Raw genomic sequence first — 15705 nt, 5'->3', positions numbered from 1 at the left:
AGAGAGAGAGAGAGAGAGAGAGAGAGAGAGCCAAGTGTGTACTTGAATTATGTGCATAAGTGCTCACTTACACACGTGGATGGAGTATTCTATAAATTTAAGCACTTACATTTAGGTGACCTGGTATAGAATAAGGGAGAAATGCATAAATCATAATACTGTCCACATACTAATGATACTGGACACTGTGCACAAGGATCACTTCATATAGCAGCTGTAAGTAAACGCCGAACAACAGAGCTGATAGGGCAAGCTCAAGAACTACAGGCCTCAGTAGAAAACATCAATTAGAAGTTTGGGCCCCCACTTGCACCTTCTGCTTCTGTTCTGCGAGGCAAGAGGAAAAACCTCGCTGCTTGAATAGACTTACTCAGGAGTGGAGGAGTAGCTTAGTGATTATAGTAGTGGGCTGAAACCCAGGAAAGTCAAGGTTCAAATCCCACTTCTGCTTCTTGTGATCCTCCATTATCTCAGGTACAAACAGTCAGCCAGCGGAAATCATCATTTTGCTGATTGCTGCTGTTGCTAAACCCAGAAATTCCATGTTCATGTTTATTAAAAATTTTGAATCACTTTTTTTTAACGCATAATGTCGGGGTACTGGCACTGAATTGCAGGATTTCCAGAAACAGCTAGCACATAAATGGTTATGTGCAATATTCAGCGCTTAACCAACTATGGGTTACCGCATAAAGATAGGACTGACTTTTACGTGGTCTTAGTTGGCCAGGTTACCTGCACAAATAAGTTCTGAATATCAGCACTTAATGGGTGAAGTGCTAACTCTGCTCCCGGAATGCCCCAAAAATAGCTGGTTATGAGTTTGGCGCTAATCGGATATTTTCAGTAGTGCCAACCAGTTAAGTGACGTTGAAAATGACTGACAGGCAATTTAACCAGTTAAATCGTGTTAAATATTGACCCCTTAAATTATAAATAAGCCCTCTGGAGACGGAAAAATATCTACTGTACCTGTATGTAACTCGCCTTGAAATTCTGAGACAGATGTGAGCTAAATTCAAAACATTTCTACTCCAAAAATATGAGCCTACAGAGATACAAACCACCAACAGATATACAAACTCTCTCTTCTCTGATATCCGGTCTGCTTTATGTGCGGAATGCAAGGTTGCTTTAGTAAGGGCTTGCAGCCGAGCGTTTACGCCTTACGCTGACAACAGAGAGACACAGGTTCAGCATCTGCTCTCTCTGTAATGACACCCAGCTAAACAGATAATTTCATGTGCACAAATGTGAGATATAATGCATGAAAGACCCTCAAAGTATAGCAAGCATCACTTTTCTGTCAGCTCCTTTGAGATTATTCAACCGATATGGCTGCTAGTCAGTTTCTGTTAAAATGCAAGCAGTAGCTTAATGTCCATAATTTATTTTATTTATTGGGATTTATTAACCACCTCGATGAAGAGATTCACCCAAGGCAGTACTTGCAATGGATAAGATGGACAACAGACTTCTGTTGTGAGAAAGGAACATCATTTCAGTCTGAATCTCAGAAGCAGCTGAAGCTGTGGAGCTGCAGGTACCATTTTTTTTGGGGGGGGGGGGGGGGGGGAAGAGAGAGAGATTTTATGCGTGCTGGGCTAAGCAATAGCTATTTGCCTCCCATGAAGAGCAAAATAAATAACAGCCTTGTTCTTCTGCACACTAAATAGGAGTGTTTTTCTTTGTACTTAACAAGTGTGATGAAGACATAATTGAATTCATTTTAATGCTGCTTTACCCCTGGCAGATGGAAAGGGAAAGGAAGGAACTGGCCGTTTCCTCTGGAATGGAGCAAGAAGCAAGCTGAACCACTGTACTGAGGACAAGCAACAGGAAAGTGGAAATTCACTACACCACTTCCATGGGCTGTTACTTCCAAAGAAAGGCAGCTGGACTGTGGTGTGTCTATACCACCCAGTGGCCTGTTCTTGTTTTGTAGCCAAAATCTGCTGAGATTCCCTTTGAATCCTCTTTTCATCATCTTCTGCTTGGCTCAATATATTGGAGCTGGTTATTCAGCCTCTACGGGTCCGCCTTTCCTTTGTATACAGTTTGACAATGACCCCTGAGAAAATTAAAGAATCATGAGATAGAAGGCAAGGTTCTGGTGTGGATTAGGAATTGGTTATCGGACAGAAAGCAGAGCGTAAGGTTCAATGGTCACTTCTCTCAATGGAGGAGGGTAAACAGTGGAGTGCCGCAGGGATCAGTACTGGGACCAGTACTATTTAACATATTTATAAATGATATGGAAATCGGAACGATGAGTGAGGTGGTTAAATTTGCAGATGACACAAAACTATTCAAGGTTGTTAAAACACATGCAGGCTGTGAAAAATTACAGGAAGACCTTAGGAAACTGAAAGACTGGGCATCCAAAACATACACTGGAAAGTTGGGAAAACTTACAAAAGCTAATCATTCAAATATTTACCAAGAAGGTAAGTTTTCAGTCCCTTGTGGAATCTCGTTCAGGTATAGAATTCCACAATTTACTAGCCTGGTAAGAAAAAGAATCATCATGGATTCTTCTATAATGAATTCTCCTAACAGATAGAAACCCCAACAACACAGTAGAATAGAAACGAGAATTCCTTCACAATGCTGGATAAGCTATCGACCGTGGAACAATTCCCCTATAATACAACTGGCATTTAGTGAACTGCTTTAGCAGACCTCCCTGGAAGCACCCAGTTAACAACCCACAAATTGCCATGGATGGAATATCTAGTGGATTTAAAAAAAAATTTGTCTTGGATACACTCGTCCTTCCCAACTCCCCTTCCCGTGCACTCCGCTCCATGGATAAATCCTTCTTATCTGTTCCCTTCTCTACTACTGCCAACTCCAGACTTCGTGCCTTCTGTCTCGCTGCACCCTACGCCTGGAATAAACTTCCTGAGCCCCTACGTCTTGCCCCATCCTTGGTCACCTTTAAATCTAGACTGAAAGCCCACCTCTTTAACATTGCTTTTGACTCGTAACCACTTCTATCCACTCGCCTCCACCTACCCTCCTCTCCTCCTTCCTGTGCACATTAATTGATTTGATTACTTTATTTTTTGTCTATTAGATTATAAGCTCTTTGAGCAGGGACTGTCTTTCTTCTGTTTGTGCAGCGCTGCGTACGCCTTGTAGCGCTATAGAAATGCTAAATAGTAGTAGTAGTAGTACACTCATGTGGTTATAAAGAGCACTATAAACATTTTTTAGGGCAGTTCTGTAACTTGGCATCTCAGTCTAAGTGCCCCAATGACGTGCACTTGGTGCCAATTTTCTAACAGCGTTTTGGCACAAAGATTCCGTTATAGAATATTAGTGTAAGGTTGGCATTGGTACACCAATGTGTTGACGCACTCTCTTATGCCACGTCAATGGAAGGTGTAAGTTGGCGTCTCCAGGTAGGCCAAGTAGTATTCTGTAAACTACATGTTAAACTGAGAGAAACACCCGTGGCCCACCTATGTGTATGCCCTCTTTGCAGTTAGGCGCTATGATACTTAGACGTTACCTTACAGAACAAAACCTAGTGCATATAAGCACCTGTCAATTAATGGCACATTTGAAGCAGGTAATGCCTACCTCTAGACATAACTTTCTAGAACTTACCCCCTTAGCATGGACTACATAGTGTGCCTAGAGATCCGCACCAAAATCTAGGTGTATTCTATAACAATGCGCGCAACGTAATTGGTTTAACAAGCTAATCAGCGTTGACAGCAGCACTTAAGCGATAATGAGCACTAATTGGCAATAATTAGAATTTACACACACAACTCACTAAGTGTATTTTGTAATGAACTGCCAAGGTGTGGAATTTTTACTTGCTTGGTTTTTCCATTCAATAAAGACCTCCTTTAAATTATAAAAAAAACAAAGCATAACAAAAAACACACACACATACACACAACAAAGACCACCCAGTCATGGTTTGGACTATACAAGGAACAACTAAATGAAGGATAAGAAAATTAGATATACTTTTGAGTGTTGTGTATCTCTTTATAGTTTTATTGGGAGTTTTACTCTTTTTTCTTTTTAATAAATGCAGTCATTTCTGGTATTATTTTCTCCACAATTTCTATTAGTTCAAAGTAGCTGCATATGGTAACCAGGAAGCATCTCTCGCCGAAAATCCTAATGCAAACAGAACATCTCCACTTACCAAACACATTCCTAGATTGTCATCATATTGGCTAGAGGCAAAATGCCATCCTGTGATCACAATGCACCGAGGTCAGAGTGACCCAATAGGCTGGACACCATTAAAACAGTATAACCTAATTTAAACTAGTTCATGGAATCCTCTTTCAATGGCCAGGGCCGAGCCAAATGTGCATTTTTAAGGAAGGCACAGAGGAGCCAAACCCACAGACAGAAAAAAAAAAAGATCCCATTTCTTGGCACAGACTTTGAGCAACATGGAAACTTGGGCCAGGCTAGTAGATTAGTGACAGAGCTGCACTCCCTCACATGGAGGGACTTGGGTTTAATTCCCAGATCAAGACCATCCACCCCGGGTATTCACAGCCCTAGAGCACTGGTATATGCATGACATAAATCTGCAATATACAGTGGTGGAAATAAGTATTTGATCCCTTGCTGATTTTGTAAGTTTGCCCACTGACAAAGACATGAGCAGCCCATAATTGAAGGGTAGGTTATTGGTAACAGTGAGAGATAGCACATCACAAATTAAATCCGGAAAATCACATTGTGGAAAGTATATGAATTTATTTGCATTCTGCAGAGGGAAATAAGTATTTAATCCCTCTGGCAAACAAGACCTAATACTTGGTGGCAAAACCCTTGTTGGCAAGCACAGCGGTCAGACGTCTTCTGTAGTTGATGATGAGGTTTGCACACATGTCAGGAGGAATTTTGGTCCACTCCTCTTTGCAGATCATCTCTAAATCATTAAGAGTTCTGGGCTGTCGCTTGGCAACTCGCAGCTTCAGCTCCCTCCATAAGTTTTCAATGGGATTAAGGTCTGGTGACTGGCTAGGCCACTCCATGACCCTAATGTGCTTCTTCCTGAGCCACTCCTTTGTTGCCTTGGCTGTATGTTTTGGGTCATTGTCGTGCTGGAAGACCCAGCCACGACCCATTTTTAAGGCCCTGGCGGAGGGAAGGAGGTTGTCACTCAGAATTGTACGGTACATGGCCCCATCCATTCTCCCATTGATGCGGTGAAGTAGTCCTGTGCCCTTAGCAGAGAAACACCCCCAAAACATAACATTTCCACCTCCATGCTTGACAGTGGGGACGGTGTTCTTTGGGTCATAGGCAGCATTTCTCTTCCTCCAAACACGGCGAGTTGAGTTCATGCCAAAGAGCTCATTTTTTGTCTCATCTGACCACAGCACCTTCTCCCAATCACTCTCGGCATCATCCAGGTGTTCACTGGCAAACTTCAGACGGGCCGTCACAAGTGCCTTCCGGAGCAGGGGGACCTTGCGGGCACTGCAGGATTGCAATCCGTTATGTCGTAATGTGTTACCAATGGTTTTCGTGGTGACAGTGGTCCCAGCTGCCTTGAGATCATTGACAAGTTCCCCCCTTGTAGTTGTAGGCTGATTTCTAACCTTCCTCATGATCAAGGATACCCCACGAGGTGAGATTTTGCGTGGAGCCCCAGATCTTTGTCGATTGACAGTCATTTTGTACTTCTTCCATTTTCTTACTATGGCACCAACAGTTGTCTCCTTCTCGCCCAGCGTCTTACTGATGGTTTTGTAGCCCATTCCAGCCTTGTGCAGGTGTATGATCTTGTCCCTGACATCCTTAGACAGCTCCTTGCTCTTGGCCATTTTGTAGAGGTTAGAGTCTGACTGATTCACTGAGTCTGTGGACAGGTGTCTTTCATACAGGTGACCATTGCCGACAGCTGTCTGTCATGCAGGTAACGAGTTGATTTGGAGCATCTACCTGGTCTGTAGGGGCCAGATCTCTTACTGGTTGGTGGGGGATCAAATACTTATTTCCCTCTGCAGAATGCAAATAAATTCATATACTTTCCACAATGTGATTTTCCGGATTTAATTTGTGATGTGCTATCTCTCACTGTTACCAATAACCTACCCTTCAATTATGGGCTGCTCATGTCTTTGTCAGTGGGCAAACTTACAAAATCAGCAAGGGATCAAATACTTATTTCCACCACTGTATAAACTACTTCCCATACATTACAAAATATACCATAGACCTCAGCATTGCCACTTACTGAACACAACCTTTTAAATCTGCAAGATTTATGCACCCACCTCCTCATCGGCCCGTAGGTATAAAAATTATACTTTTTGTATCTTTTTTATATATTTTCAATTGCTCAAACTTTTCCCCATTTACTTTAATACTTCAGCCATATTAGAACGAATTTAATTGAAATACTCCTCTCAAGATGAAGTCAATAACCATTAGTCATGGGATTACTTAATCCCCTGATAAATTTGAATGCACTGCTTTTTATGGATACAAATCTCTCATGCGCATTCACTGTGGATATCCTGAAAACCTGACTGGCTGGGTGTGCCCCGAGAACTGGGTTGACAACCACTGCCCTAGACAGATTATCAGTCATTGCTAAATAGCAACACCAGACACTGGGTCCATGTTAGCTGTTTTCCAGATGAAGCCAGAGTTTAAGGCCTTCTAAGCCAGAACAAGGGTTCTCAACCCAGTCCTCGGGACTAGAGAATAACAAAGGGAAAAGTTTGTCCCCATCCCCGCCCCATCCCCGTAGGTTCTATCTCCATCCCCACCCCATCCCCGCAGGTTCTGTCGCCATCCCCACCCCGTCCCCGTGGGCTCTGTCCCCATCTACAGAAGCCTTCAACACTTATGATTTTATATTTAAATCTTTTTATTAAAGTATAAAAAGGAACAATATGCTGTGCAACTGTTGTGTATAAATTACAAATAGAAAACAATAATAAAAATGAGCAGCTAAAATAACCCTCCTTCCCACCACCACCCTCTACCCTTCCAACTAGAAAATGACACGGGTACAAAGTTTGACCCTGTCCCTGTGGGCTCTATCCCCACCCCCGCCTGTCCACATGGGATCTGTCCCCGTCCCCACCCAGTCCCCATGGGATCTGTCCCCGCCCTGTCCCCGCAAGCTCTGTCCCCATCCCCATCCCCGCGGTTACTGTGGTTCCCAGTCCCCGTGTCATTCTCTACTCGGGACACAACTAACCAGTCAGGTATTCGGGATACCCACAATGAATATGCATCAGATACATTTGCATATAATGGAGGTAGTGCATGTAAATCTATCTCATGCATATTCATTGTGGGGATCCTGAAAACCTGACTGGCTGGGTGTGTCCTGAGGACTGAGTTGAGACAACTGGGCCAGAACTATCAATGGAATTGGAAGGGGATTTAAAAAAATGGGGGAGGGGATCCCAGGTATTTGTACAGTAAATGAAGGCTCATGATGCCATAGCTCAAGAAAAACCAGTTCCAATTGAGATGGAAGCCACAAAGGGGGAAGCAGGAAACTGCTGGGTGAAAAAGAAACTGTTTAAAAAGCTGACCAGGCTCAGAGACAGAGACATAACCACCAGCTATTTTCAGATCATTTTGTTTGAGAGCACTCTATATAAAATAGTGTGTACACAAACACAGAACAAAGCAGAAACAAAATTAAGTGAAAGTTTTCTACCTGGACACCCCTAATACCTATCTGAAGCTCTGGCAGCATAAACAGTGACACTCCAAAATGATTCACTCAGTTTTCAGTTGATCTACATTTGAAAGTCTTTTGGTCACCATGGAGATTATTTACTGAAGGTTTGTTCTACTGATGTCATGGGAGTTCTCCTTGATAAAGGAGACATTTGAAAATTAGATATAATCCAACGATCTGTGCATTTGCCATTCATTTTATCATGCAATGCGGGTAACAATACATCTGTGCTTTCCTACAGAGCTGTAAAACCTAGGTTGCAGTGACAGTGAGGCGGCAACCAACTCAGATGCAACTATTGAGAGGAAAGGGGGTGCTGGTGTCCCATTGTCAGTGCTCAGCAATGGTACATATATCAGACAGGCATGGTCAACATCGCATTTCAGTAGAAGCATAGCAGATACCTGAGCAGGCCCCATCTACCCATTCCTCGGTTTCAAATAGGCTATGGCCCTGTGACAATTCCAAAACACACACACAAGGTAAACTCAACCCATCAGTTAAGACTTAGCTTAGAAGACAGATAGACAGATAGATAAAGGTCTTTATTCATCAACTTCTCAAAAATAACCTCTCCAACCTACGCAATACAGAGCTTTAAATACACTTTTCATTCTTTATCCCACACCCTCCCATAAGAATAACTTTTTATGATTAAAGGGGCAGAATATAACTCCCTGGAGAGCTACTGTACTTCCAGCTCTATTCTTTACGCAATCACTAAGTGTATTCATAAGGCTTAACCCTCAACCCAAGATCTATGACTGCAGCAGCACTGCAAAACCAACCCAGACAAAAAGGGATTTGAACCCTGATCTTCAGCCCAAACTTTGTTCCGTACTTACAGGCTCTCTGCCATCCATTGCCTCCATCCAAAGTCTTCTGTCTTCCTCAGAAAGAGCTTGCATGGTAATTACACCAGGTCTGAAGGAAGCAAGAAAACATCATGAACAACAAGGCTCATCTGGCTCTAATCATTTGGTGAAGGAAAAAAGCCTTAAACTGAAATAGTAAGTTTACAAGTGAGAATTTAAAGCTAAGACAAAAACCAAAGCATGGATACACATCTTCTGAACAGAATAGCCCATATTCTTCAGATTCATTTCCTGGGATTCATCCTCATGTCATCCTGAAAAAAATATAGCCAAACACTAGCTTGCTGAAAAGAATTTGCAGATTGTCCCAGCATGCCTGGCAAACACAAGACCTCCAGACAGACCAGGCAGAGGAAGGTACTTTGTACAGTAGTTAATGAATACCAGAATGAAACACCAGTCTATACCTACTCTACAGTCAGTCTGCACTTCTAGCTATGCTCTCCACAAGACAATGTACCTCACTATAATAATCCATCAGCATTCCCTACCAGATCCTGTACAATACACTAATGTTCATCCAATGGTTTGCAGTTGAGTCCAACTAAATTTGAAGCTTTATGGCTTCGCAAACCCTATGACGTTTCAAGAACATTGATTAACTGTAGAGGGATATTTATTGCAGTGAAAAGACCATGTATAATGAGTTTAGCAGTTAATTTTAACTGCCTCCTTTCTTTGGAGGCCCAATTTTTACTGTAGTAACAATTTGTCATTGAGGTAGTTGATATCTATTCAATCTTTATTCTCAAGCGAGTCCTTTGCAGCTATTGTCAATTTGTCTATAACTACTCATTTGGATTACTGCTGCTTTTTTTATCTGAATGCAGCAGCTCAGCTACTTCCTGGTTGTGGGCTCAAGGATGATATTTTGCCTGTTTTGAGAGAATTATATTGGCTAAAAGTATTGACTGGTTCATCATGCGAATGATCTTATAAACCAAACCCTCACTAGCTTTTCTCTAAAGTAAAATACTTATTCCTATACATCCACCAGGTACCAAATAATAGTTCATGAGCTCAAATGAATCCACCAGGATCACATCCCAGTGCACCACTTTTTAACCACACACTCAGAAGGTTGTTTCACTCAGAAGGTTGTTTCACTTTCAGTTGTTTTATTCATCTAATGCCTTTCCTTCATTTGCTCCATTCTCTTGGTTGAGAAATTGTATTGCCCATCATTACTACTACTACTACTTAGCATTTCTATAGCGCTGCCAGGGTTACACAGCGCTGTACAAGTTTAAACACGGGGAGGGACAGTCCCTGCTCAAGAGAGCTTACAATTCACTACAGGTTACCATCATCCAACCCACGGACACTTTTCTTGCCATGTGACGATAGATTTACATGAGTGTCCTGTCCAGTGGCACAGAGAAACAAGGCAAGGCTTAAGAGTGGAAATTTATTGGGTATTTAGAGAAAAGGAATTAAATAATGACTCTATTCCTTTGGTATACTATACTACAAACATACTCACTCTTCTGGGTTGTTAATAAGTGTCATAGGATTGGTAACCAACTGTTTAAAGCTCCAGTACTTAAACACAGATATAATCCTGTGGTATAAACTCCAGCACAAAAAAGTTTACCCCAAACCCTGTATGTTCCCAAGCTCAGGTTGCTATACAACAGCTTCTCCCCTACTGTGATACTTTCTGGCCTGTTCATCCTACTGTGATCATTTCTAACCTGTTCATCCAATTTCATTTAAATTTGATCTACAGATAACACAGCAGCAAAAACCCAATATTAGGGTTTTCAAATGCCCTCATAAGAACATAAGCGTTGCCATACTGGGACAGACCAAAGGTCCATCAATCCCAGTATCCTGTTTCCAACAGTGGCCAATCCAGGTCACAAGTACCTGGCAAGAACCCAGAATAGTAAAATATATTTTATGCTGCTTATCCTAGAAATAAGCAGTCGATTTTCCCAAGTCCATCTTAATAATGGCTTATGGACTTTTCATTTAGGAAATTATCCAAACCTTTTTAAACCTTGCTAAGCTAACTGTTTTTACCACATTCTATGGCAATGAATTGCAGAGTTTATTTACACATTGAGTGAAGAAATATTTTCTCTGGTTTGTTTTAAATTTACTACTTAGTATCTTCATTGCGTGCCCCCTAGTCCTAGAATTTTTGGAAAGAGTAAACAAATGATTCACGTCTACCCGTTCTACTCCACTCAGTATTTTATAGAACTCTATCATATTTCCTGTCAGTTATCTCTTCTCGAGTTGAAGAGCCTTAGATGCTTTAGCCTTTCCTCATAGGGAAGTCATCCCGTCCCCTTTATCATTTTTGTCACCCTTCTTATAAAAGGTTCAGAGCCAATCTGAAAACCCATCTATTTCAAGTTGCATCTGGTTGAAATGTGGCATTTCTGGGAGGGGCTGAAAATACCAGCAAGCCTATTATCCGTGTGAGTCTGTCTTTCCTTTTATAACGGAGTTCACTTTTTATTTTATTTTCATGTAATTTATATTTTATTATGTAAATCACCTCGATTTGGTTCTGGCCACGATTGGCAATAAAGCACACTTTTAATAAACATACTCATAATCTCCTGCCACCCCCTCCCCCTCAAAATGCTACTGCCCAAGTGGACACCTCATCTGCCTATAGGAGACCATGGATTCCTAAAGTAGAGAGCAGCATAGATTGAATACAATGGGAGATAATCCAGCAGCATCATTTTGCAGAGCTCCGCTGACTGAGCACTTCACTGTGGTCAGTCACATGGTAAGTGGGTTTCAGATGCTGGTTTTGATGAGGTCAAAAATCATTTCCTCAATTCATACAGAACAGTGAAGCAACCAAGGACCTGGCTTTCCACACTAAAGTCTTATTAAAAACTATGCCCGTTTCCTAAACAATGAAATGGGCCCTAGGAAGGCTGTCATGTAAGCTTTTTTTTTTCTCTCTCCCCTGCCCTCCCTTCCATGCCCAGCAATTCTTCCCTCCCCTCCATGTCTAGCAATTCTCCTCTTCCCTGCCCTCCCATCCGCATCCGATTCTCTCCTCTACTGTCCTCCCATCCCATCCATGTCCATCAATTCTCCTCTGCCCTCCCCTCCCCTTCCTCCATCCCTCCCCTCGATGTCCCGCGATTCTCTCTTCCCCTCGATTTGTACCTGAACGTTCTCTGGCTGGCTGGTGCTGGATTCGTAACATCCCTCCTGACATCAGCTCGCCTCCAGCGTTCCCTTCCCTCTCACTGTTCCGCCCTCTGTCATTACGTCTTGACACGAGGGGGGACAGTGAGGGGGAATGGAATGCTAGAGGGTGGCTGACGTCAGGAAATGTTACGAACCCAGGCAGCCAGATATGGAGCGTTGGAGGTGCAAATTATTATATAGGATGTTCCCAGTAATGGTATTGACTGCATTCACAACTGAATATGTGCCTGTGGCACACTGGTTGAGCAAAAATAACACTGGTCACTTAATATTAGTGGAGGAGAAGCCTAATGGGTAGTGTAGTGGGCTGAGAACTTGTGGAACTGGGCTTGATTCTCACTGCAGCTCCTTGGGACCCTGGGCAAGTCACCTAATCCTCCACTGCTCAGGTACAAAAACTTGGGGCCCCATTTACTAAGCCGCGTAGGCACCTATGCGCACCCAACTTGAACCAAATTGGAGTTACCCCCCGGTTACTGCGTGGCCCTTGCGGTAATTTCAATTTATTTTCTGACACGTGTGCAGCATCTGACACACATAGGTCACTACCGCCCAAATTCTTTACCGTTAGGTCTATGGCTGGCGATAAGTTCTCAGACCTAAAATGGATGCGCGGCAATTTTGATTTTGCCGGACCCACGCCTACACTATCGCAGGCCATTTTTCAGCGCACCTTTGTAAAAGGACCCCTTAGATTGTCAGCCCATTAGGGACAGAGAAAGTGCCTATATATAATATATACAAACTGCTTTGGGTGTATTATCTGCTCTATGACTCTCTATTCTTCCATCATACCACGGCAGAGAATATTCTACGTAGGTATCTGTGCAAATGCAAAGTCTGTGCGTACCTCTTTCCTTCAGTTTCCTAGGGACAGCATACATTATAAATGCAGCTGAAGAGACCAATTTCTCCTCACCCATGGAAGGGCATGACACATCTAGAACCGTGGTTTATATCTGTCCATTAACAGCACTGCTGAGGAGTTTAGAAATGTAGTAAAAGATCAAGCGGGGGGCGTGTCAAGATGGCGACACGCAGTTGATCGAGGTTTGAGCCTTTCCCGAATCCACACTCTGTTTTAAAAATATTTTCCTCGATGCCGCATACCAAAAGGAAGGGAACGGTCCGGGAAAAACCTTCGACAACCCGGCCCTCTTCTCCACGTCAGGTGTCGATTGAAAGGTTCACCTCGCGAATTCCCACCCAGGACGCTGAGAGGAGCCCGGCTGTCCTCCAGGAGAGGGAAATCCTTGAGGACTTGGGCCTAGATGTTACGCTTTCTCCTCCGGCGCTTCACCCACCGCTCCCTCCGGACGGCCGCCAGATTCAGAGAGGATCTCCCGAAACCGAAGTGTTTGCGGTGGAAACCTCGTTCGAAGGTGCTGGAAAAGCGGACTCTGAAGGAATGCAAGGCCTTACTGGCCTGGGCAGTGAATGCAAGCAATTGAGAGCTGTTCCGGGAACGGTGTCGTTGGAGAACGTGTGGGTAGTTCTCCAACAGCTGGCAGTAACTGTAGAGAAATCCACGAAAGAAATCTCCACATTAGTGAGTACAATGAATACTTTCTCTGACTCTCTGGCTACTATTAAAACGGAGTTTACAACTCAAACAACAAAGCTTAATCAAGATGTAAGAAAACTACAAGACATCCTCTGAAATGATAAAAGATAAAACTATTATGAAAAGAAGGATTGAACAAATAGAAAATTATAATCGGAGACTAAATCTGCGCATTTTAAACTTTCTGAGAGAAATAGGTATATCACCATTGGATGCCTTTAAAAATTATCTGACTGAAGTATTGAAATATTCCTCTGAAGTCTTACCTCCGATAAATAAGATTTATTACATACAAAATAAAGATCGCTCGGAAGGAAAAATTTCAAACGATAAACTAAATGTATCTGAATTGCTGGAAGTCTCCCTATCAGAACATTCAGAAAGAATGACTTTATTTGTCCAATTTGTCTTTCAACAGGATGTAGAAGCGTTAAAAAGATTGTATTTTCGAAAAATGAATGATTTATTTTATGGTAAAACAGTACATATATACCAAGATGTTACAAAGCAGACACAGGAAACTAGAAAAACGTTTTTGAGTATGAGAAAGGAAATTTTAGAAATGGGAGCCTCATTCTTCTTGAACTACCCTAGTAAATGTGTTTTGAAATATGAAGGTTTGAAATATATTTTTTTTCAGCCAGAACAGTTAAGAGTTTTTCTCGATTCCAGGAAATTGTCTGCGGTTGCTATCAACTGATTAAGAAGGTGTTAAAGTAGGTGTGAAAATGCGTGTTAAGTCTATTCTGTTATAAATTGTACTTGTTAAATTTCCCTTATATTCTTAATACACGCCCCCTTTCTTTTTTTTTATTTTGTTATTGTGATTTAAAGAAGACATTTAAATTTAAATTTGTTATAATGTTTATTATGGATGCTATATTCCTAAGTTTAATTTGGTCTGCTTTTCTTAAGCAAGATTTTCTTGTAATGCAAAATATTTGGAAAATATAAATAAAGAATTAAAAAATATATATATCTGTCCATTAAAATAGTTTGTTTCCTTGCAAAAGACCCACCGTTGTCTAAACCTCCAAGGCCGGCTCCTGGAAAATTCTCCCTGATTAGCACTTTCTCTGCTATTAATTTACAAGTTCCAATTGCTTGACTCTCACTGTCACACTTAAAAGTACTTTGTCATGAGGAGTAATTTCATAACAAGGTTTCCAATCTGCCCAGGCCATTTCACATGGACCGTTCTGGCCAATTATTCCGACATTTTTTCCTTATCTGATGATAGTCAGAATCCTTTGCTGTCTCCCTTCTTCAACTAGAGGGCTCGGGCTCCATGTGATGAAAGATTATCTGGTACCAGGCTTGGACACAATCAATATCTTCCAGATTTACAGGGGCTGTTTAGAAGAGCAGATCTCTCTGTTCTTGCATCGCTCTCCGAAATATGGTCACACTGCCATAAAGGAGGAAATCTGGACACCAGAAACATCTGAATCTACCCCTTTACCAACAAATTAACGGCTCTGGTGCACAATAATAGAAAAATAGAAAATCCCCACATTCAGGCTGAAGAATAAAACATGACATAGCAAGGGTTTCCAGCCATTAGCAAAGTGAAAATGAAAAAGATGTTTCTTAGGCTAATGGATATATGTCCTAAAGGAAGTATCACTTCTGCTGAAATAATATGCAACTTTTGACACCGAGAACAAATAATACCCACAGAATGACTATGAAAACTAATCATCTCAACCCGCACATTGGGCTAGATTCAATAAATGGTGGTTAAGGTTGGACACTGGAATGATCTGTGCTAAGCTAGTAAAGGGCACTCTACAAGGCGCATCCCTTTACAGAATACTAGCTATGGTGCATTGCACGCCTAACTTTCGGTGCAACCATTTATGTCTGCCAGAGGCTGGTTTAAATGCTGGCACCCAACTCATGACAAATGCAGGTATTCTATAACATCATGCCTAATTTCTGGGAACGACCCCTGACTCACCCCTGCCCCTCCTATGAACACGCCCCTTTGGAGTTGCACACTATGAAATTTAGGCACACATGTTATAGAACGGAGCGCAGGGCAGATCCGAACGTAATTCCTAATTACTGAACTCCAATAATTGATTATTAGTGCTTGACTAATTAGTTTATGCATAGTCTGGGATCCGCACCCAGAATTTATTTATTTATTACATTTGTATCCCACATTTTCCCACATAGCAGTAGGCTCAATGTGGCTTACAGGTTCCGGAGAGGAGAGTACCAACTCCAGGAATATATACAGAGTGGAAAATAGAGTAACAGTAGGTGCAAGAAAGCTGATAAGGTTCCGGAGGAGAGAATACAACTCTGGGATGAATATATAGTAGCATGTAGAGAAAAGTAATCCCAATGAGGCTGATAAGTCTCTGGGGATGGGA

At 42.1% G+C, this 15705-nt stretch overlaps 1 protein-coding gene across 3 annotated transcripts in view; it reads right to left on the bottom strand.

Annotated features, from left to right (window-relative positions):
• The window catches only part of ARHGAP26 (Rho GTPase activating protein 26), a 369115-nt gene that overhangs the window by 185150 nt on the left and 168260 nt on the right, over positions 1-15705 (bottom strand). For all 3 annotated transcript variants that reach the window (XM_030211544.1, XM_030211545.1, XM_030211546.1), the window contains exon 11: positions 8545-8623. In XM_030211544.1, coding sequence (XP_030067404.1) covers positions 8545-8623 — 79 coding nt within the window. The remainder of the gene's footprint in view (positions 1-8544; positions 8624-15705) is intronic.

This window comes from Microcaecilia unicolor, chromosome 8 (genome assembly GCF_901765095.1).
Source record: "Microcaecilia unicolor chromosome 8, aMicUni1.1, whole genome shotgun sequence".
NCBI classification, from domain to species: domain Eukaryota; kingdom Metazoa; phylum Chordata; class Amphibia; order Gymnophiona; family Siphonopidae; genus Microcaecilia; species Microcaecilia unicolor.
This window is presented reverse-complemented; position numbering and strand designations above follow the sequence as displayed.